Below are 24,005 nucleotides of genomic sequence, written 5' to 3' on the forward strand. Positions count from 1 at the left end.
AAGCAATCTCTCCGGAGGTTTGTATATAGCATTTATGCTAGCCAGGCTGATTGTTTCAGCTCTGCCTTCTCTGTATAACCAAAACTCAGCTGAAACAATCAGTTTCCTAGTTTTCTCAGTATTTGGCTGTGTTCAAAACCGCATACTGCATACTTCCATACTGCATACTCATCGATCAGACAGAATACAGAGCGTTTACCCACAATGCACTTCGCTCCTGCCCGAGCCGAAATCAGCCGGCCTGAAGCTGATTTCTCTTAAGCTCTAAACTCTGTAAACTTTAGCAACATTTGAAACATTTTCAGGTGAGAAAGTAGTCGTTTAGATCCCCAACGTGTTGAAAACCTGACAAAATACCGGCTATTTACAGTTTTGTTCCCAAGAATTCGGCGCTACTAAAGCTAGCTGCAGTGACCAACGCACTTCTGGTTATTTTCATAAAATAAAATACCCGTTACAATTGGTGCTTTTGTTTTGAAAAGAGGAAGTGAACCTACCCTCGTTGTAGCTAGCTTGAAACTGCCGTTTTGACAGGAAATGACGATCGGCGACGTCACGTTACGTTGCATCTTGGGTAGTTTGAGTATGAGTAGTAACCTCATGAGGCATATCCAACATTTCGGAGAATCTAGTATGCATCCGGGAACTTCTCGCTGACTCAAACTCGCATACTAACTCAAAAAGTTATTAGGAGTAGTAGGAGAAGTATGTGTTTTCGAACACAGCCGTTGTATAATTGCATCTTTTTTTTTACCAAAAAATTTTAACTAAAATTTGAATCTATTTTAACCTTTTTATTTAAAAAAAAAATAGCATTCAAGGCTATGGCTGGAGATTTCTACTTTGAATCTGCATAGCACCACCCACAGTCTCAGAAAGAACCACGCAGAACATCCGAGGAACTTATTCCGACTATATTCAGAGGGTGGGGATGCAAAGCTCATCTACATGCGTTGTGAGGTACAGATAAAATGAGAAGCTAGCAAGCTGAGGAGAAAATATGTGCCTGCTCTGCAGCCACAGCTGATACAGCAGTGACGGTAAAAACACAAATATATGAAACAACAGAGGTCAAATGTAATCACTTCGTATCACTTTCAACAGTAGCATAGCCAACCGAACGGGCAGCTGATGGCAGCTGCCTCTCTGTGCATTTCTAATACTGTTGAAAAGGATAGAAAGTGACGATATTTCCATTCTGATATTGGCATGTTACATAGTAATAGTTACCTTCTCTTTATAACCATTCTCTGGTCCAAAGAGATGCTCATAACAGAGCTTCAGAGTAAACGGTCAAAGTCAGCAGACATGTGGGCCAGATCAGCATATTCATAGATCCCCGTTCACTGAATAAAGAAAAAGGTTCTCACACCCTCTCTCAAGCTGTTTGAGGCCCTAAAAGATCATTTTCATGCTTGAGTGAGAGTTTCAGACTCAGTTTTCAAACGAGTTACAGGAAAACATTTTAAATATTGTAAATTCTGTTATTTATTCTCAACCTTACCTGGGTAGGCTCATAATAAAACACTCTATTCGCTTATTAATAAACAATTAAACCAATCACAAGTGTTTCCAGTCTTCCTACTACAAATTTGTTACCTGCACCCCGGCTGTAAGGAAATGTTGCTGTATTTGGCCTAATGGGAATTAGTCCCAGTAAGACCCTGTAGTGCCCTCTAAACTGGGAACCGGTGGATGCATGTGTTGCAACCATTGCTGCGCCAGTAAACTAAATCGGCCCATCCCTAATCGTGGTGCAGATCTGTAACCAGGAGGCTTTGGGGGACCATGAACTGCTTCTTTGACAGTGATGCCTTTCCTTTTTTGTTCTCCACAGACTGTTTCACGGTGCAGAATCCAGCTGCCCCTCGCTGTGCTGCACCGAATGCAGAAGACCCCATCAGCAGCCGTTTTACCCGCTCTGCCTCCACTCCAGAAGAGAGGCCGTCCTCGCATCATTTCACGTCCACTCCGCTGCACTCACCATCCACAGCAATAAACGCAGTTCCCCCACTAACCATTCCCTCTAATGGGCTGCTGCACACGGCGAGCGAGCCGAGCGGCGAACCCCGGAAACCCTCCACCTTCTCAAGAACCACGCCTGTCCCCCTGAAAAATCCTGCCGAGAAAATTGAACCAACGCGGCACCCTCAAGAGAACCAGATCAGTGACGAAACGGACCAGAAGGAAAGCCAAGTGATGATGATGATGATGGAAAAGAAGGGTGACGGAGCAGCTGCTGCGACAGTCTCCACCCGAAGTCCTGCAGCCCCAGCGGCTCCGCCACCCCCAACCAGGAGGGCTCTGTGCGGCCCTCTGTCATCACACCTTCCAGTGAGACGAGCAAAAAGTGAGGGGCATGTTCGGGGGGATGGAGCCCTGACCAGGCAGGCCCAGTCGGCCGTACCGGAGGTGTGCACGGATGCCACCATGAACGACCGCCTCTGGAGCAAACTGGAACCCGGCAGCCACCGCGACAGCACGTCGTCCTCTTCTAGCATCTCCTCCAGCGACACCGTCATCGACCTCTCCCTGCCCAACCTGGCCAGGAAGAGCCTCGCCATCCTGCCCGGTGCCGGTTGTGAGCCCCCCTGGGTCGGCTGCCGGCACTCCTCGGCGGCGGTCTCCTTCGACGCCTTGCGTTTCAGCAAAAGCAAGTCGAACCCCAATCTCCAGCAAAGCGATTGTCCCAAAGATGAGCTCCAGCCCCGCGCTCTTCAGCCAGAGGATTCCCCCGGGAGGCTGAGTCAGAGGAGGCACACCTGGAGCCGGCTTTACATGGAGGGACTCAAGCAGTCGTCGCCCAAAAGGCCGTCCACCGCGGCCACAGCCTTGGCGGCACCGTCGCCCATGTCCAAAAGCCTCGGGGATCTGACCTCCGACGATATTTCCTGCAACTTCGACAGCAAGTACCGCAGCATCAGCCGCAGCTTCATCGTCAGGCCGACCAGGGACCAGCTGTGCAGGGGCAGCCCGCAGAAGCCTCGGCCGAAAAGCGACCTGACGGAGCAGCTGCGGAGGCTGACCGACGTGGAACCCCTGACTCCCAGTGACTTTGCCCCAGAAAACAGGCCGAAAGACGCTCGGGAGGAGTTTGTGGACGAGACCCTGGTGCGAAGAACCTCGTCCAGGAGCCAAAGCCGGGTGCGGTACATTGCAAACCGGGCCAAAAAGGCCCAGGAGAGGCAGAGGCTCCAGGGTGTGATCCAGGGCAGAAGTGCCAGCTTTAGCCTCACTGGAAGCCCCATCGAGGAGAGGGGGAACCCCGAGGGGGCGTGCTGCGTGGCTCGCAGTCCGTGCAGCAGCTTGGACCTCCTGAGTCAGCTGACCCCCCTGGAGTCCCCCTCCCCTACGCGGTCCCAGTCCTCCTCAGACCCTGAAAACAGTGAAGTCTTTTTCATGCTCAAACTCTGAGAACTTGGAACTGAGCGTGAGAGACACAGCTAGAAACTCCACGAAGTCACTGCATATCTGACAGAATATCTCACGGCAAACTGTTCCGCTGGATTAGTAAAAACATGGCCGACGTGCTCTGCTGCTTCGCCTTTCCACCGCAGCGACCAGAGGCCGACGGGCCGGGCGGGGAACAGTTTCCCCCCCCTCAGCCTTTGTATTTCCGTTCAACTATCTCCATTTTCTGACCATCAAGTTAAGAATGTAACTATGAATCTGTCCAAAAAAAAAAAAAAAAGACAGCAGGATGGAGGTAATTTACCCGATCAGTGTCGCGCCCACCCTTCAGACGCGCCTTCCCGGGTGAAAACGAGCCCGCGGGACGTCCTCCAACAGCAGCCCCAGCTGTTAAAACACCCACAGAGTCTGTAGCCTGCACTAAAACCACCCGAACTGAGTCCATGCGGGTCTGAAAAAGGATGGAGAACTGCTCCGTCACCTGTTTGCACCACGTTAGCTAAACGCCAGATTGTATTTAGTTATAAATAACGGGAACTTTTATATGTCCTTTATGTTTGTTTTTCTTGGGGTTTCTTTTTGCATCACATTAGCATACCGTAGCAATAGGTCATAATTACTGAACACTGTTTTAACTCATTTTAATTTTTTTTTTTACATTTGAATATTGATATGCTTTTAACTGTGCTATAAATTTAGATGTTTTATTTTCAGGCATTATCATGGGTCCATCCATCGACGAGCAATATTTTTTAAATGATGGCATGTTGAAGATGATGTACAGTTTGATGCTCGGAGTTGAAGCTTTGTCTTTACGTCTTTGCTGAAAAAAAAAAAAAAAAGGGGTAATAATTCCTACAATGCAGGATGGAAGGTCTTGACTTTAAGTATACTTTGTGTAGTGGTTGCTGCCGTTATTCCCTTCGACCTCCTAACCTTTGGCATGTCCCAACACTGAGATCCTGTAGTTTAAAGCGACGCTTTAAAGCAGTTCTACTTAGTTTGACCCCTTTTCATGTGGACTGCATGCCTTTTATGCACTGTAATGACTTCCTAAGGCTGTCCTTTATTTTACAAAGACTTTTCTATTAAGATTTGTTAATATTCCAAGCTTGTTTTTTTTTTTTTTTTTGTTCTTTTTTTTTTTGGATCGTGTCTGAAACCCTGTTCTCATTGATCTGTGCTACTGAAACGAGACGGGAATGATCTGTGTTGAAGCACGCCGTCCGAGCTCTCTGTGCAAAGTTTTAAGGACGAATATCGAGTTCAAACAATGTGTAATTATGACTTGAATAAATCTTAAATCAATATCACTCTGTGTTTCACAGCTCGGTTATTTCAAAGAGCCAATTGGTTAACAAACCGGTTAAACAGAGCTTTATACAAGCTGACACGGAGGCCTCTGGCCTTCGGTTTTTGGCCGGGTCTGCTTGCTGCTCCAATTATGGACTCAGCTTGGGTCTGTGTTTACCAGCCATCACCTCTCCCAACCTCTCTGGCAGGGGCAACAAAGGCTCGGACCCCCTGCAGAGCGGGAGAATGTTCCAGAACAAAGGCTTGGAGAGAAGACATCATTAAAGAAGAGGAAAAACATGTTTTCACTCGTCCCTCGCCACCCACAGTCAGATATTTAGCGTCGTAGCGTGTGTTTTTTTGACCGAACATATGCGAAAGTGTTCACAGGTCTTTGTGAGATTCAAAGCTTAAAATAGTCATAGTAACGATGCTTCTGGGATTGATGGGGAACACTTGAGGGAACTAATGAGCGCACGTTACTGTGAGATTCATCGGGGATCTTTGAGGCGTTTGACGTCTCATCCCGGAGCGGCCCCCCCTCGATGCTTTCTCAGGACACCGGTTTGTCACTCAGAGGTTTGTCTGTTGTCGAGTCTTGCGGTTTCCACAGCCGACGGCCACCTCTGGTGCGCCGTCAGACACTGCCAGCCCTTCTTCAGCTCTCTGGGACTTTGTGAAGCGTGACATGCTCATTTTAGAGCCACAGACTCTGCTCAAAGCCAGCACACAAACACAAAAGACGGCTTCATTAGGATTCCAGGAAAACCGCCGAGTCCCTCTTAAAGCCGTATTTAACCAGACACTTTGGCACGTCTCGGCCTCAGGGCCCCGTCTAGCACTTCAGGCCGGAGTGAATGTTTTTTGTCTCAAAGAATGAATGCCGTCCCTCCTTTCACGATGAGATGGCTGCTTGTTTTTCTCAGGTTTTGTGCAAATAAATAGGCTTGATTTGTAGCCGTATGCTGCAGAAACGGGACAGATTATGTGGATTCTATTCCAAAAATAGAGTTAAACATAGATTATGGAAGGCTAGCAGTTAATCAACTGGGATCAGGGTTCTAAATATTGGGGGTTGAGGGAGTCTAATGCCAAACTGAACACCCTGAGCTCGCACTACAAGGTGGCTACAACAACTTTCATTGAATAACAGATGTTCTCCCAGTTGCTGTATTACAGTGAAGGCCCCTGGAGTCGGTCAGGAGGAAGAAATCTCTTTCACTGGGACGTCCACCCATCCATCTATAACCTCATTACAAACTGCACCGAACTCCCTGCAGCTCCTCCCTACAATATCCTGTTATGGAACTTTACAAAACACACGTGTGGTAACAGTTATACCAAAGTCTAGCATTATATCGGACCTACTGAGCTCCAATATGTCTAGAACTCAAAGTAGAGGCAGCTGGGTTTTTTTTTTTTTTTTGTTGGAGTAGTTTGAAAAAACGTGCTTTTTGTGAGAATGCATTAAGGCATTCTCACTATTAAGTTCCTGTTTAACTACTTCCTCATACTTTAAGCAAATTAAACCATTTTTCCAGCTCTTTCTGGAGATGGGGGCTATCATTTTTGGTGTTTCTGACTTTTTTATAATTTTTAAAATGTGTTTTTTGTGCAACTTTTCCTCCCTTTAAAAGTAATGGTAAATCCTTTTCAAATCATTAAAAAAGCTTCCTCCTCTTTCACACTTAAAGGGGAACTGCGGTATTTTCAACATTAAGCCTCTTTTCTGAGTCGTCTGCAATGTTTTAGAACCCCCCTCACCGCTTTTTTGATGTTTACTGCTGTCTCCGGTATTTGCCTAATTTTGATTCTTCTCAACCTGCTTCAGAACGACAAGCATGGTGCATGTCCAAAAAGGTCCGTAAAAGCACCATAAACGTCCGTTTTCAAAATAATAAACTCACCGGAGTGGTTACTGGTGTGCACTGGTAATCCATATCAAATTTCGTGGCGAAAAGTTGCTTCTGTCGTGTTTTATTTGGCAGCTCGTTCATGCTCGCACTATTTTCTTAGCGGTGGCGGAGTAATATCAACGAACATCCAGTACAAAATGCCAAATAAAACACGACAGAAGCAACTTTTCGCCACGAAATTTGATATGGATTACCAGTGCACACCAGTAACCACTCCGGTGAGTTGATGATTATGAAAACGGACGTTTATGGTGCTTTTACGGACCTTTTAGGACATGCACATGACTTGCCGTTCTGAAGCAGGTTGAGAAGAATCAAAATTAGGCAAATACCGGAGACAGCAGTAAACATCAACAAAGCGGTGAGGGGGGTTTAAAACATTGCAGACGACTCAAAAAAGAGGCTTAATGTTGAAAATACCGCAGTTCCCCTTTAACTACTTCAGCATACTTTCAGCTAGATACACCATTCAAACTTTAAAATGTTCACAAGACATTCAGCTGTTTCAGCTTTTTAGAATCTTCAGCCAATTTTAAAATATGACAGTTTCAAAAATATGAACATTTTGCTCCTCCTTGATTTTTTTATGAATGAAGAGCCAGCAGAATGGCACAATGATCCTTTTCAGCTTTTTCTGATATTCAAACAAATTCCTTTAACTTCCATACAGTTTACCTGACAGAAACAAATTATACCTTAAAATGTAGGACAAATTGTCCTCTTTCAGCCAATGTAACTACTAAAGAGCTCACAATTACAGAATTTCAGCTATGAGCCTTTAAGCGAGAACAATCTCTCAAATTCTGACGAAGTTTGGTAGTACTCAAAACACAGCTTCAAGTGTGTTCAACCTGCTGCTATTTAAATATATTTCACTCAATTGATATAAAAACTACATTGCCGCGTTCCTCTAAGCCTTCTGCTTCTAACGGTCTTCAAATAATTTTCCTCGCTCTTCAACTTTTCTCACAGGAGGTCATAGTATAGAGTATTGTGCTTCAGTCATTTCTGCTCCTTCTCCTGCAGTTCTGCTGTGTGTGAGCTCGTTAAGCCGCACCTGTGTACAAACATTCCTATCACTGTGAGGACATCTCTCTTACTTCTGCGCTTCATATTACACTGCAGACATTTTAACTATTACTCATTTGACCTTTGACCTTCTTTATAGAATATTGTGCTAATTAATAATCCAGCAAATGCTTTCCTAATAAAATTCAATGTTTCTTTTGCCACTTTGACATCTTCAGGTGTCTTCATTACTTCGACCTTTTTCATTCCAGCCCATTGTCTCTTCTCTCCAGTTTTCTGCCTTCATCTAGCTCCAGCTCCTTTCACAAACACCTTGCAGGCCTTTTACAACTTTTGGCTACATTTCCATACATTTCTACATTGTTCTTTTCACTTTTGGTTTTGCATTTCCCTTCTTTTCTTCTTCTCCTTCTGTTGGTTTTAACCCTTCAGCTTCTCTTCGCTGACACTTTTCTGCCATTTTTCAGCCATTTAAACACTTCTGCCTTTTTTCAATCAGCCTCAAATCCTTTCACTAATTTCTTTTTCAACTTCAGCCATCCCCATTCAGCTCATAAGCATTCTCACAGCTGTTAGGAACAGCAGGAACAGCTCTTTCTAGTTTTCCTTCAAATCCTCCATGTGTGAACACAGGAGCTGAAAACGTTTTCCACTGGAGACATCCATCTGGCTCCATGAAATTCATATCAACTCTCTTCAGACTTGATCTGGCCAGCAATCGAGGGTCCTCCCTCTCTGTGCTCCCCATATAAACCCCCCCAGCTTCTTTCTGCTGCACACATTCTTCCCACCGCCCTCAATCCAGACCTGTTGAGAAAAGCTTCCAACGCATTGTCTTGAGACCCGTTCCCGCGTGCATAAATCAAAGATTTAATCCAAACCGAAGGTAAGCGAGCTCTGGCTTTATGGGACAGTTTTTAGCCACTAAAGCGTTTTCTGTGACCTGATGTGTGTTTGTCATATGGAGCAAAATAAATGACACAATCAAACATTTCCTGCTGTCGTGTTCGGGTAAACCTGAATTCATTTGTGTCGCTTTCAGGGTGGCGACAGCATGAAAGTCTGTGTGGCGTTGGTGTTGTGTGTGGCAGCCCTGGCTGCTTTGGGGACCGCTGCAGGTAAGAGAACGATGACAAAACTCCAGCCGATATGATTTACATGGAAAGTAAACTGAGTGGTGCTGTTGGCAGAACAAAAGGAGCATGATTCCACCTTAAAAAGCCTTTAAAAAGTGATGTGAAAGGGCTCAGCCTGTGTTGTGCCTTCCGTTGCTCAGCTGTGTGACCGGTACAAGGTTCAGTTCAACTTATTTAAACATGCTGAGTAAACAGTGAGTGCCAGCGTGGGTGTCTGAAGCTGATCAGCTGCGTTCGCCTGTAGTTTTTCATCTCCCTCTTATAACCACAGCCTTCTTTGCTGTGACCTTAAGGGTTTCTGCAGCATAACCCTAAGTTTCCCATCAATATTCACAATTTGACCCGTTTCCTCACTGAGCCTGCAGCAAGTTGGAGGTTAGAAAGTCAGAAACCTCAAAGATTTGGTATCATGAGGTCGTGTTTTTAGGGGGAAGGCGGCCCTGAAACCCCCCAACCAAGATCCAAACGATGCTTAGCTTGGCTATAAGCCACAACTGAGGCCCTATTTTAAACCAAAAACACTCACTTCACTTCAACACTTTGACCAAATTCTGCTTGTGACAAACATTTAACCAGTTTACATTTGGGCTGGAAGTCAGTAGGGTCACGTCCTCCTGCAGCCCGACCTCTGCAGGCTGTGGCGCCGGGCTCTGGCAGAACCTCTGCAGGCTGTGGCGCCGGGCTCTGGCAGAACCTCTGCAGGCTGTCTGCACACTTAAAGGGATAGTTCGCCTCTTTTGACATGAAGCTGTATGACATCCAATACTAGCAACATCATTTATGAACATCTTCTTACCCCCTGCTGCGTCCTGTGAGCAGAGTTCCAGCCTCGTTTTGGTGTTGATGAAGGTAGTCCGGCTAGTTGGCTGGGGTTTAAAAAATAAAGCGTTTTGCTTCTCAAAACAATATGCGTTCAACAGAGTAATACATTTGCATCAAAAAATCGTTCTCCAGGAAAAAGTCAGACCTCACAATCGCTTGGCCCTATTTTCTCTCCCTTCGTATCACTGCCTGCTGCCGCCTGCTCAGAAGCAGGGGTCTGCTCGGTCTGCACGGTCTGCACAGCAGGCAGTGATACGAAGGGAGAGAAAATAGGGCCAAGCGATTGTGAGGTCTGACTTTTTTCCTGGAGAACGATTTTGTGATGCAAATGTATTACTCTTTTGAACGCATATTGTTTTGAGAAGCAAGACGCTTTATTTTTTAAACCCCAGCCAACTAGCCGGAACTACCTTCATCAACACCAAAACGAGGCTGGAACTCTGCTCACAGGACGCAGCAGGGGGTAAGAAGATGTCCATAAATGATGTTGCTGATATGGGATGTCATACAGCTTCATGTCAAAAGAGGCGAACTATCCCTTTAATGCCCAGCCCTGTGCCGCCGGGCTCTGACAGAACCTCTGACAGGGTCACGCTCCCGAATCATCCCTCACATTCGCCTGCCTCCCCACCGGCCCTGCTGGCAGTAGCAGCCACTGTTGCAGAATCCCATTTCTCACCAGTGGAGGGGCCATCGCCTCGCTGTGATCCAGAAAGCACTGTGATAAATCAATTAACTATGGAGGGGGGGCTCTGCAGACAGGCAGGGAAGTGACAGGCATCTCCGCAGATTTTAGATTCTGCCATCTTCTTTAGAGGAGGCTGACAGGGTGTCATGGGCTTTGTCCCGTCCAACCGGGCCTGCTTTTGTTGTTGCATGGCGATCATGAAGAACTTGCACCCCTGGCACCTCCGCTCGTCCCCTCTCCTTCCCCGACCGGCCCTGGCAGCGCATGTTAGGTCCTGCTGGACATGCTGGGAATGTCAGCGGTTAGCGGTGGCAGAGAGAAAACAACTGCGAGTGTCATGAGTAATGAAAGAGAACGGCCGGGGGGGGAGTCGGGCGGGGCGAGGCGGGGCGAGGCGGGGCTTCCTCCGCCGCTCTGATTACATGCCGGACGGTGGGAGTTGAAGAAGAATGGGGCCCCCACTTTGATCCCCTCACAGGGGCCCAGTTATCCCCCCTCTCCCCACCGTTGTTCCCCCGAAACCTCCCCTCAGTATGGAGCCACTTTCTCAAGTCTCCCGAAAAACAACCAACAACAAAACTGTCAGTGTTCCTCGGGGGCTGTTTGGCTAATTTACTGCTGTGGCTTAGAAGAAGAAAGAAAATGCACGAAAGCCACTCAAAGCAACAATGCGCTTCATTAGCTTTCAGAAGTCACTCCGAACATGTGTGCGGACACGAAACCAGACCATCCGTCAGCCAAACAACCGGCACGGACTAAATCTCCTCATTATGTGCCCATGCTCACGCCTGATTAAGTTGACATGCTTCATTATAGGAATCAAAAATGCACTGTTTTATTTTTCTCTTCTTTTTCCACTTCAGATGCCAAGGAGTTATCCATCACCACTATAAAGGTATTCTGTTTGTGCACTTCTCTCCTGGTTGGAATGCCAGCTGTGAAACTTAAGTTAGGACAAACAAGAGGGGCTTTCTTCTATAGTTGCTAAAAATCATTCAAAGTCGTCCCGCAGAGTCGAGTGAGACGAGCATGGAGCAAACCTCCCGAGGCCTTTATTACACAAGCGAAAACACATCAGATGTGAGGGATCACGGGTTAGTTTAATACTCTGATTTAGTAAAGAAACAATGAAATGGCTTTAAAAAAAGAATTGAGAAGAGAAAAGAGCGTAATGACAAATTGCACCTGGGTGACAGGAAATATGACCTCAACAAGAGAGCTGTCCGTCAAAACAGCAGAAAGGATGATAAAACTGCTTCAGGAAGCTAATTCAGCACAAAATATGGTTGTTCCCCGTCAGCTGGGTCTAAACTACGGAAGCCCAGAGCTACTTTTTTTTTTTAAACGATTATTGTTAATTCGAGAAAACAATGATTGTTTTCATTGTTTTCATTGGTAAATTAACTCGTTATCTCGAGAAAACAATGATTGTTTTCATTGTTTTCATTGGTAAATTAACTCGTTATCTCGAGAAAACAATGATGGTAACAGCTGAAATTGCGATTTGTTTGTCTCGTAGAGATAACTTTCATATCAGCCCGCCTCATTTAAGGACACGGCCGGCTCGACTGCAGCTCAGCAGGCGTTTACACCTCAGTGATCCTGCTGATAGAGTCGACTTCATCAGTGACCGGCTGAGGGGACCAGGCCGTCTCCATGGTTACCGAATGATGATTCCATTCTTCAGATGCTCGTCACACCAGCAGGATTTGCTTTGTGCATTGTTACACAAACGCTCCACATTCCATGTTTGATTCATAGGCTACTTTATTCAGTTTCCAATGAAAGGGGGGTAAAGATGGGTAAAAACCTTTGCCAGAAATAGATATAAACACATATAAACAGGGGCGGACTGGGGAGAAAAAGTGGCCTCAAAAACCATCGGTAAATTAACTCGTTATCTGGAGAAAACGATCAAAAAAAAGTTTATACGTACCACGTCCGCTCTGGGCTTCCATACTAAACAAATGGGAAAGTTGTAAAAGTCAAAGTTCCAGCTTGACCAATGACTGGTGTCAGAACAGGAAACTCAAAGCAAAACGTCTGAAATGTACAAAAGAAATAAAAAAACAACAACAGGAGTCCATGTTGAACTGAAGCGTAACGAACCAGCTGAAGGAAAGACCAAAGCAAAGCATCGCTAACACCAAAAGAGAAGAAAACATGGAGATGACGGTTTGGTTTGGTGCAGGTCCAAATGAAACGGTGACTTCCTGACGACTGCCCGGGGAAAACGAGCCGAACAAGCCCCCCTTTGTCTGACAATCAAAGGCAGATTTGGTGATGCTGAGCTCATGTTTCAGGGTGAAAAGTTTGCATCTTCCCACAAAGCAAAGAAGCAAACTGTTCGATCTCAGTCTGATGGAAAAATGTGTGTTAGAAAGTGAGAAAGTGGACAAGGCTCCCTCCTGCAAAGCTGGCAGTTTGGTGTCACATCTATCACCGCTAACAGCTGAACGAGCATCCTCCAAGAGGGAAAATTCCAAGTTGGACATTAATAAATGGCATGTTTGCAAAGGATTTTGGATGCATAAGACTTATTTTGATCACTTTTAAAAGAGATCTTTGTTGGGAAAGTAACCAACTTTGAGATCTTTAAGCTCGTGAGGAAGAAATATGGTCTTTGCTGTTGGATCTCATCAGAGCTCTGGCTGCAGCATTTTGGAATAAAGAAAGCGGTCCTGGAAACCTGTTTTATATGCGAGTCAAAGGTCAGATCCTGTTCATTAATAACTCCGAGGTTCCTCAGTTCAGTTTTATATGAATTTAGATGCAGAAAATGTAGAGTTATCCAGGTCTTTGTGTCTTTGAGACATGCCTGGAGTCTGACCAACTGATCGGTTTCATCTGGTTCCATAGATAAGTACAGCTGAGTGTCATCAGCATAGCAATGGAAATGTATGGAAATATACACCATTATGGAAGTTTTTTTGTGCCATCAGTTTGAATATGATTTTCTAATATTGAATTTTTCCAGCATCAAAATTAGACTGAATTTTAGAAACCATCAAATTTCAAGCACCGATTTAAAAAAAAAAAAAAAAAAAAAAAAAAAAAAAAAAAAAAAAAAAAAAAAATTAAATAAAATAAATAAATAAATAAAAAAATTGCCACTGATTTTGTTTCAATGTTAAAATAAATTCAGTGTTAAATAAAATCGATGTCTCAAAAATATTCAGTTTTTCAAACGTTGAATCAATGTTGAATTTTTTTACATGACGAATTTTGAAAAACTGAATATTTTGAGACATTGATTTTTTCTTTTGCACTGAATTTATTTTAACATTGAAAAAAAAAAGTCGGTGCTGGAAATTTGATGGTTTTTAAAATTCAAAGTCAGATTTTGATGCTATAAAAATTCAATATTAGAAATTCATATTTAAACTGATGGCACAGAAAAACCATGTCCAAACACCCTGTCCTACAATAATTTGACTCCAAGCAAAGCGGCCTTGGAGGTGTTATACATGGCACGTCCAGAAGTGTGGTGGGGTGTGCGTTGCATAAATGTTACCGTCCGATTGCAGGAGGCTCTGCCGGCCCAGTTCTTGTGACTTGTTTGCAAACTTAATTTTCCAACCGAAAGGAGAATCCTTCAAGCAGACACAACAGCAACAACTTCTGGTCCGTAATGCCAGTGTGGAAGTGGATCTAACTTGTCTAGAATCTAAAAAATGACCAACTTAAAGCATTACCAACATTCTGATGTTCAAATCCCAAAGAAGCACTTTGTTTTAGCACTAATTAGATATATTTCCCTCTCTATTTGATCACGTTTTACTTCATCATCAAAGCGTTGAATCGCCTATGTGAGCCATCACTGGTGACTTGTTCCTTTTCTCTCAGGACGAACCGTATACCATGAGCAGGGGCTCTCAGCTGGAGGGCTACTGCATCGACCTGATCTCAGAGCTGTCCGAGAAGCTGGGCTTCAAGTACAAAGTGCACCTGGTGAAGGACAACCGATACGGAGCCATGGACTCCAGCGGCAACTGGAATGGTATGATCGGTGAGATTATCAGAGGGGTAAGTGTTGGACCATAAACTGAACCGTCTCTCTGGCCCCACATTAGTCTGACACAATGTATACTGGAGCCTGTAAAGGGATATGCTTTGTCTAAAGAAATGTGTTTTTATTGATCTTATATCTGACTAAGTTTACAAGTCAAATGAATGACTTATAGATCAAAAGTCAGTGCTTATAGAAACTTATAGAAAAGTCTGTGCTTTAGGCCGGTTGGAGCCGGTCTGTTATTGCATCAGTGCTATGGTTGTATCAGGAAATTGTCTTGATTAAAGGAGAAGTTTTTTTTTTAAACCTGGACCTAATTTCTGGCATAAAATACGTTCATCTACTCACTGATAACAGTTTGGTGAAAGTCGGCGTCCTTCGGAAGATATTTAGATCACTGGAGATCGGCGTATATCCATATAACGGGAGAGAACAGGGCAGAGACAATACAGCCTCTAAATAAGGCATTATCTGTCTTTATTTCACCAATACTTTAAGACCAATGAATGAATGAACGCTACTATGGCACTGTTAGCTCAGAGCTGCCGTGGTGTTGTTATCCGGGGCTATCGGGGGGCTTGTAGGAAGCTTTCTACACACTCGTCTACTGGGAAATATTGTCCCGAAGGACGCCTACTTTCACCAAACTGTTGTCGCACTGGAAAAAAAGCCCCCCGAGCAAACTTTATTGAAAAGTCAGACGTTACAATTAGTGAAAACACAGAACATTAATATGATACAATACAATGCCAGGGGGTCACATTATACAAAACAGTGATAAATTAGCTCATGAAAATGTTGTATAAAGTGCATGTTCGTTTGTTTCTGTTTGTCTGGCGGTGTTGTCCTTCCGGTTCAAAGGTCGGACCACCAGTCCAATCAGCAAAGATTCATGTCAAATCACACTGTCCCTTTTTTCCCTCCAGAAAATTATGTAAGTGTATCGAATCGAATCGTATCATGAGATTAGTGTATCGCTACAGCCCGAGTGTTGATGACGTCATCCCAGTAGACGCATGTGTAGAAAGTTTCCTATAAGCCCCCTATAACAACAACACGGCAGCTCTGAGCTAACACAGCAATAGTACGCGTTCATTCATTCATTGGTCTTAAAGTATTAGTGAAATAAAGACAGATAAAGCCTTATTTAGAGGCTGTATTGTCTCTGCCCTGTTCTCTCCCGTTATATAACATTACATTACGGTCATTTTGCAGACACTTTTATCCAAAGCGACTTACAATAAGTGTGTTCCACATCGGTAGGCAAAAGAACTTCAGGTCACAAGAAATCATAAGTGCATTTCCTTCCAAAACCAAGTAAGTAAGTAAACCGAGTAAGTGCGATAAGTTAGGTACCGAGACACATGGGAAGACAATTTAGAAAACAAATAAGTGCGTAGCACTTACAGGAAGCAGCTGATGTCCTAAGAGGGCGGATCAGGGTAGTGTTTCCTGATGTGTTATATGGATATACGCCGATCTCCAGTGATCTAAATATCTTCCGAAGGACGCCGACTTTCACCAAACTGTTATCGGTGGGTAGATGAACGTATTTTATGGCAGAAATTAGGTCTAAAAAAACTGAACTTCCCCTTTAAGCTTTTTGGGTTGCATTCATTCAGTTTCAGCTGTAGTCTTTACCCGTGTTAATGGATACAGGATGGAGATGTTCATACCAAAGTTTTTCTCAACCAAAAACAACAATCTTGTGCCGTTCGTCACCTCAGATTTATCATTTTTTGCTTGTTTTTTTTTCACATCGATATATGACGGCTCAGTGCTGAATTTATTGGCCGTGCACCAGCTTGTAATTTTGTCTGCATCTTCCTCCATGTTTCTCTGCCCTCCGCCAGGAAGCTGACCTGTCCGTGGCCCCGCTGACGGCCACTGCGGTCAGAGAGCAGTTCGTGGACATGACCACCCCCTTCATCCAGACGGGCCTCAGCTTCATAATGCGCAAAGACTCTGACTCAGAGGAGAGCACCTTCAGCCTGCTGTCACCCTTCTCCACCGACATGTGGGTTGGCGTTCTCATTGCTTTCCTGCTAACAGGCCTCTGTATGTTCCTGGTGAGCAGGTAAATCCAACTTTTGCTGTCCGACTCTCACACTGCATTCAAATAACACTGTTGTGATGTTTGCTGTAATGACCAAATGCGCAATGTTTTTGTGTTCATCAGAAATAAACCAGCAAATAGTCATTCAAAAGACACTGTTTTCCATCAACATTTTCTTTTTGAGAGAACAAACGAAACTCAAAAACACATTTTCAGTCCCTCTTACTCATCGTGATGCTTATGAACGGTGGAAGTTTCAGGGCTGGAGCCTATCCCAGCAGTCATCGGGCGAAAGGCAGGGTACACCATGGACAGGCCGCCAGTCCATCACAGGGCCAAACAGAGACTCAAATTTGAGTTTTTCTAGACAAATTTCCATTGATTTAAAGTGGAAGTTTGTTTTTTTTAAACCTGGACCCTATTTCTGGCATAATATATGTTCATCTACTCACCGATAACAGTTTGCTGAAAGTAGGCGTCCTTTGGGACGATATTTCCCAGTAGAAGCATGAATAGAAAGCTTCATATAAGCCCCCCGATAGCCCCCGATAACAACACCATGGCAGCTCTGAGCTAACAGTGCAATAGTACGCATTCATTCATTCATTGGTCTTAAAGTATTGGTGAAATAAAGACAGATAATGCCTTATTTAGAGGCTGTATTGTCTCTGCCCTGTTCCCTCCCGTTATATGGATATACGCCGATCTCCAGTGATCTAAATATCATCCGAAGGACGCCGACTTTCACCGAACTGTTATCGGTGAGTAGATGAACGTATTTTAGGTCCAGGTTTAAGCCTTTCAGTCCTCTGAACGCCTCTCCTTGCTGGAGTGTTGGGGCTGTAGCACCAATCCACCGCTTACACACTCAGTTAAATCAGCGCTTCAGTTGTATCAACTCAAAATTTCATATTTTAGTCCTTTATCTGTTATTGCTATTTTCAGCACTCCCTCCCCTCATTTGTTCTGGAGCTCGCTCAGATAGCTCACAGTCCTCCCAGCTGAGCTTTTTATGCTGCGTTTACAAACTCGTCTTCTCGAAATTCAAAGCATCAGCTTCCATGAGCTGCAGCTCTGCTTTTAAGTTCACTGAACTCTAATATTCTGCAGCAGATCGCTACAAACGGCAGTAAAAGTCAACTTGTTCCATGAAATCTACGCACAAATTTAATCATTAATCAGGGGATGGTTTAATTAGCTGTATTTCATTTCTGACCAACCTCAAAGAAAAGCTCAAACTATGAACCTACTCTATGGGAAATAACAGGATCTGTATCACTGCTGGAAACAAGGTTGCACAGCCCCCCCACTCCAACTTTGCAACCTTGGGTTACTTGAAAGAAATTAAAGGATTGAAAACCAAAATACAGAAAAATCCCATTGTGGTTAAATTTTAAGAGCATCTTTAAATCTCATGCGCTCAAAGGCTTGCTCTTTCACCAAACTGTTATCGGTGAGTAGATGAACGTATTTTATGCCAGAAATAAGGTCCAGGTTTATAAAAAACCGAACTTCCCCTTTAAATCATATATTTCTAATTGTGGACAATGTGTAATAATTAATATTGAGAAATCATCTTTTTAAAGAATAAATACAGGTGTGCCACAAGGTTCAGGTCTAGGTACACTTCTCTTCAGTTTATACAGTTTTATATGTAGCCGATAATGACTTTATGTCATTATTTACAGTCCATTGCAGCAGAACCTCGTCTTCAGTTTCACTTTGCTTTGCTTGTACCGCCCGATCTTCTGTTTCAGGTCACTGAGCAGAAGAAAACGTTGCTCATCAGAGTTTCATGCTGCACGTAGTTTCATGTGGTCTATGATTGGTCACAAGCAGCACCTACAATCAAACCATTTAGGACCATATGTAGCAGAAAGCCCATTAAATCTAAGTGTGCAGTGTTTGTGAATGCTTAAAATTTGTCCTGATGCAAAACGAGCCTGTTTTTGGTTTTTCAGGATCAGTCCGGCTGAGTGGGCGGAGCCTGATACAGACGAGCACAGCTTCACTTTGCTGCACAGTTTCTGGTACATCACAGGAGCTCTCACCCTGCAAGGTGACGCAGAAATATCTGCTGCTGGCTCTCGCTTTACACTGTAACACTGAAAAATGTCACCTGTGGTCACCTGACCGGATGCATTACCTCCATGCCTCTTGTGTCTTTCTGCTTGTTTGCATTTGGTGTTTTTTTTGTTTGTTTGTTTTATTGATTTTCTGTAAATTTTTACCCCACAAGAATACAGCACATGTACATGTTATTTCTATTTACACAGTCATCTCCAAAACACGGGGTATAATGTTCATCAGTTACATTGGCCAATTGAGGTTCGGATAAATCTTTGCCAACCTAGGCTTGGTAAAGTGAACTCTGTGTACGACTTTCAGTTGGAATAGGCCGAGTTTTAGCAGATGTAGATGATGTATGTATCAGATTTAAGACGGACTTCCACTGATCATCTCTGAAACACTGGAAAAAAATGCCCCTCCAAAAATAAGTAAAAAAAAACAACAAATACAAGACGTTTTTGCTTGAAATAAGCAAAAAATCTTCCAATGGAACTAGTGAAAATCGGCTTGTCAAGATTTCTTGAAATAAGATGTGATATTTAGGACTTTTGAGTTAAAAGTGATCTTGAAATTAGCTTAAAAACCTCTTCAAATGAAAAAAAAAGCTTGTTTCATATGAAATATGACTCAAAACAAGATGTTTTCAAGACTTTTTCACTTAACAAGATATTCAAGATGTATTAAAACAAGTCCCTATATCTGGCTGAAATGGTGCTTGTTAGGCAATTGTGTCTTATATCAAGTGTAATGAGATACTCAATGAGAAAAATATACTTGGTAAGATTTAGATTTTTATCCTCTTCATTCATCTTTTTTCTTATCCACACTGGAAAAAATGCCCCTCCAAAAATAAGTTAAAAAAACAACAAATACAAGACGTTTTTGCTTGAAATGAGCAAAAAAAATCTGCCAATGGAACTAGTGAAAATCGGCTTGTCAAGATTTCTTGAAATAAAATGTGATATTTAGGACTTTTGAGATAAAAGTGATCTTGAAATTAGCTTAAAAACCTCTTCAAATGTAAAAAAAAAAGCTTGTTTCATGTGAAATATGACTCAAAACAATTTGTTTTCAAGACTTTTTCACTTAACAAGATATTCAAGATGTATTGTCTTCAAACAAGTCCCTATATCTGGCTGAAATGAGACGTCTCTGTCCTCTCAGGCGCCGGTCCTCACCCCAAAGCGTTCTCCGGACGTGTCGTCAGCGCCATCTGGTGGATATTTGCTGTGCTGCTGCTCGCCTGCTACTTTGCCAACTTCAACTCCATGTTGCACTCAAAGAGCAAACACATTTCCATCACCAGCTTTGAGGACTTGGCCAACCAGGACGTGATCGATTACGGCACGTTTGAATCTGGATCCACCATGTTCTTCTTCAAGGCACAACCAGCCGCTTCCAGCCTGAATTCATTGCACTTTTACACAACTAAATCAGGGATAAGTTGATCTTAATAAAACTTTCTCTGTTTTCTTTCCCAGAATTCCAACAACCCCGTCTACCGGAGGATCTACCAGCACATGGAGCGTAAGAAGAGCTACGTTTCCAACATGGAGGAGGGTATTCGTCTCACCCAGGAGGGGAACTTTGCTTTCATCGGTGAAGCCGTGTCTTTAGACCTGGCGGTTGCTCGCCACTGTAAGCTGACCCGTGCACCGGAGATCATCTCCATGAGAGCCTACAGCATTGCAGCCCCTCTGGGTGAGTCACGAGGATCAGTCGGCCCCCCGTTTTAGATAATTAAGTAGGGCTGGGCAACGATTCAAATGTTTAATCTAATTAATCACATGATTTCCCTGATTAATTACAATTAATCGCATTTGTACGCAAAATCCATAAATGAATTCAAAAGTAGCGTATAGCTTTTAGCATTTAGTTTTATTTTAAATGTGCTGCCATATGAATGAAAGTGCCATAACATTTGTTGTGCAAACACACTTTTAACATCAGCATCTTTCTGTAGTTTTTATGTAGAAGCCTCGCTCCACTGTCTGTTTCCTTGAATGACTTGCTGCTATCAGTTGTGTGTTTTGCCTTTAAGTGATATTTTAGACTGGAACTACTACGCTGAGAAGACAATTCAACTTGGCAGTGTTTACAGATGACTTTGGTTCTGTCGACTCCGCCGTCTGGAAGAACTTTAAAATGAAAATGGCCGAGTAAAAGTTCCGTACCCTTCTCCATGTTTGGTGGATCCGCCGATTACTTTCTTTTCCTGTTCCACAGCAGACAGCAGCAGACTTTTACAAAATAAAAGCCTGTGAGCAGCAGACTTTTACAAAATAAAAGCCTGTGAGCAGCAGACTTTTACAAAATAAAAGCCTGTGAGCAGCAGACTTTTACAAAATAAAAGCCTGTGAGCAGCAGACTTTTACAAAATAAAAGCCTGTGAGCAACAGACTTTTACAATAATAAAATAAATAATAAAACAGGGGTGGTCTGAGGCGTATTGGGTTGAGCAGGCGCCCCATGTACAGAGGCTATAGTCCTCGCTGCAGCTGGCCCCGGTTTGAGTCCCGCATCGGACGGCCGTGTGCTGCGTGTCGTTCCCCCTCTCTCTGCCCCCTGCTTCCTGTCTCTCTGAACTTTCCTATCCATTAAAGGCACAAAAGCCCCCTAAAAAATAAATAAATAAATAAACAAACCTGCGTTAATGCGCGATAAAATGTTTATCAGCGTTAAATAATTAACACGTTAACGTGATAATAACGAATTAACGCGCCCAGCCCTAGATATTATATATTATTATGATTTGCTTGGACTGAATAGGAGTTTGGAGCAAGTGAAAATGTGAGGGTCCCTCCTTGGTTCTTGCACCAAGCACACACTTAGGGTTCGTGTTAGTTTTGACTTTTTGGTGTTTTTTCTTCGGTAAAGTGAAGACGATGGAGCCCTTTGAACAGTTGGAGAACACGACATCCTCAGCATTGAATAGTCCTTTAACTGTGGATAAGCTTCGACATCTTAAAGGGGTAGTTCACCTCTTTTGACATGAAGCTGTATGACATCCCATATCAGCAACATCATTTCTGAACATCTTCTTACCCCCTGCTGCGTCCTGTGAGCCGAGTTCCAGCCTCGTTTTGGTGTTGATGAAGGTAGTCCGGCTAGTTGGCTGGGGTTTAAAAAATAAAGCGTTTTGCTTCTCAGAACAATATGCGTTCAACAGAGTAATACATTTGCATCACAAAATGGTTCTCCAAAAAAAGTCAGACCTCACAATCGCTTGGCCCTATTTTCTCTCCCTTCGTATCACTGCCTGCTGCCGCCTGCCGACAGCCGCACCTGTTACGGTGTTTGCTGCTCGGTCTGCACAGCAGGCAGTGATAAGAAGGGAGAGAAAATAGGGCCAAGCGATTGTGAAGTCTGTACTCTTTTGAACGCATTTTGTTTTGAGAAGCAAAACGCTTTATTTTTTTTAGCCCCAGCCAACGACTACTTTCGTCAACGCCAAATCGAGGCTGGAACTCTGCTCACAGGACGCAGCAGGGGGTAAGACGATGTTCATAAATGATGTTGCTGATATGGGATGTCATACAGCTTCATGTCAAAAGAGGCGAACTATCCCTTTAAACTTAATGTTTGTGGCTTCACAGGCAAACATTCAAAAGCCTTTTTTTTTTTCTATTACAACACATCTTTCAACCGCACCAGGTTCCCCGCTGATCAAAAACCTCACCATCGCCATCCTCCAGCTCAGCGAGTCCGGCGAGCTGACGCATCTCAGGGAGAAGTGGTGGGCCAGCAGCTGCCTGGCTACAGACGGGGCCCACATGTCCGAGGCCCTGCAGCCCCACGACCTGCGGGGCCTCTTCCTCCTTCTGGGCGTGGGCGTGGGCGTCGGGCTCCTGCTGGCGCTGCTGGAGCTTTTATCCAGGGCCCGCGACCAAGCTAAGGATGGCAAGGTGAAGGAGCCGTCTCACATGGTGCGACCCTTGTTGCGTCTGCTTTCTTTTTCTTTACTTTTTTTACTCTCTTCTTGCACAGAAATCCTGCTGCTCGGTGCTGACGTCAGAACTGAACCGGAGGTTCGGCAGCGGAGGAGAGAGCGCAGAACAGGAGAGCTCAGACAAAAACCAAGCATAGAAAGAGAGATTGAGGTGCTGGCGTGAGATGAGCGTCGGCCATGATCATCAAACACTAGTTTTCTGCTACTCTGTATTAACAGGCCTGTGCTGTGATGTCGCTCGGTGTGTTTTGTACTCTTGTAGAAAAAGCTCGTCGGCCTTTTTGGAGCAGCTCGCAGCAACAGAAGGAGGAGCGATAATTCCAGGAACATAGATTCTCAAACACTGAATCCTAATCCCTCTGCTTTGTCCGCTGGTTGCCACGGCTTCACCTCTGCTCTCGACTAACGGCGCTCTCTTTGAGCTGTAGTAGTTTCAGAATGTTCTGTTTCTATTCGTTTACACGTTCAAAATAAATCCTCCAGAATTCTGACTGCTGTCGTTTTTCCTGTCAAAGTAGAAGTCTTTAACTCAGGAGCAGCCCATAAGGCTTATAAATATGTATCTCTAGGTGTTTTAACCACGTTAAAACACTAGAATCTAATAATTATTCACGTCCATCACATTTTGGTTTCTGTGGCTTTCGTTCCACAGAAGCCACTTTCTGTCTTTAACGAACAGTTTAAATCATTTTCTTGATCAGGATCAAACAGCTGGATTTAAAAAAAGAATTCGGCACATTGAACTATAAATTTCTCATTCATGACTTATCTAAGTTGAGTTTTTCTGAGACAAATGTACATTGATTTAAAGGGGAGGTTTGTTTTTTTTTGTTTTTTTTAAAACCTGGAACTTATTTCTGGCATAAAATACGTTCATCTACTCACCAATAACAGTTTGGGGAAAGTCAGCGTCCTTTGGACGGTATTTCCCAGTAGATGCGTGTGTAAAAAGCCCCCGATAGCCTCTAATAACAACAACACTGCAGCTCTGAGCTAACAGTGCAATAGTACGCATTCATTCATTCATTGCTCTTAAAGTATTGGTGAAATAAAGACAGATAATGCCTTACTTAGAGGCTGTATTGTCTCTGCCCTGTTCTCTCCCGTTATATGGATATACGCCGATCTCCAGTGATCTAAATATCTTCCGAAGGACGCCGACTTTCACCAAACTGTTATCGGGGAATAGATGAACGTATTTTATGCCAGAAATAAGGTCCAGGTTTAAAAAACAAAAACAAAAAAAAAACAACTTCCCCTTTTAAATAATATATTTCTAATTGTGGACCATGTATAATAATTAATATTGTGAAATAATTTTTTTTAAAGAATTAATACAGGTGTGCCACAAGGTTCAGGTCTGGGTCCACTTCTCTTCAGTTTATGCAGTTTTATATGATAATAACATGATGAGGGTTAGTTTCTGACTCCATCTGGCAGAACAAAATGTAAAAAAAACCTGCAAACTGTGGGTGGTTTCCAGAAAATTGGTCATAAATAACTTGTTGTATAAAACTGCACAATCGCTTGGCCCTATTTTCCCTCCCTTCGTATCACTGCCTGCTGTGTAGACCGAGCAGTCCCCTGCTTCTGAGTTCTGACTTTTTTTCTGGATGAACTATT

General features: G+C 43.7%; 2 protein-coding genes across 2 annotated transcripts in view; both read left to right on the forward strand.

Moving 5' to 3' along the window:
* The window catches only part of plch2a (phospholipase C, eta 2a), a 258,084-nt gene extending 253,360 nt beyond the window's left edge, over nucleotides 1-4,724 (forward strand). Inside the window, exon 23 of the mRNA XM_075476011.1 lies at nucleotides 1,838-4,724. Coding sequence (XP_075332126.1) covers nucleotides 1,838-3,414 — 1,577 coding nt within the window. The 3' untranslated portion in view covers nucleotides 3,415-4,724. The remainder of the gene's footprint in view (nucleotides 1-1,837) is intronic.
* A 3,696-nt stretch (nucleotides 4,725-8,420) lies between these two features.
* On the forward strand, nucleotides 8,421-22,873 carry LOC142390525 (glutamate receptor U1). The gene is made up of 10 exons (XM_075476010.1): nucleotides 8,421-8,535; nucleotides 8,692-8,767; nucleotides 11,159-11,190; nucleotides 14,142-14,321; nucleotides 16,161-16,384; nucleotides 18,325-18,422; nucleotides 19,598-19,815; nucleotides 19,915-20,134; nucleotides 22,088-22,338; nucleotides 22,421-22,873. The coding sequence occupies exons 2-10, from the start codon at nucleotides 8,704-8,706 to the stop codon at nucleotides 22,517-22,519; spliced, it is 1,386 nt and encodes a 461-aa protein (XP_075332125.1). The 5' UTR covers nucleotides 8,421-8,535; nucleotides 8,692-8,703; the 3' UTR covers nucleotides 22,520-22,873.
* The last annotated feature ends 1,132 nt before the right edge of the window (nucleotides 22,874-24,005 follow it).

The sequence above is a fragment of the Odontesthes bonariensis genome, chromosome 10 (genome assembly GCF_027942865.1).
Source record: "Odontesthes bonariensis isolate fOdoBon6 chromosome 10, fOdoBon6.hap1, whole genome shotgun sequence".
Lineage (NCBI taxonomy): Eukaryota > Metazoa > Chordata > Actinopteri > Atheriniformes > Atherinopsidae > Odontesthes > Odontesthes bonariensis.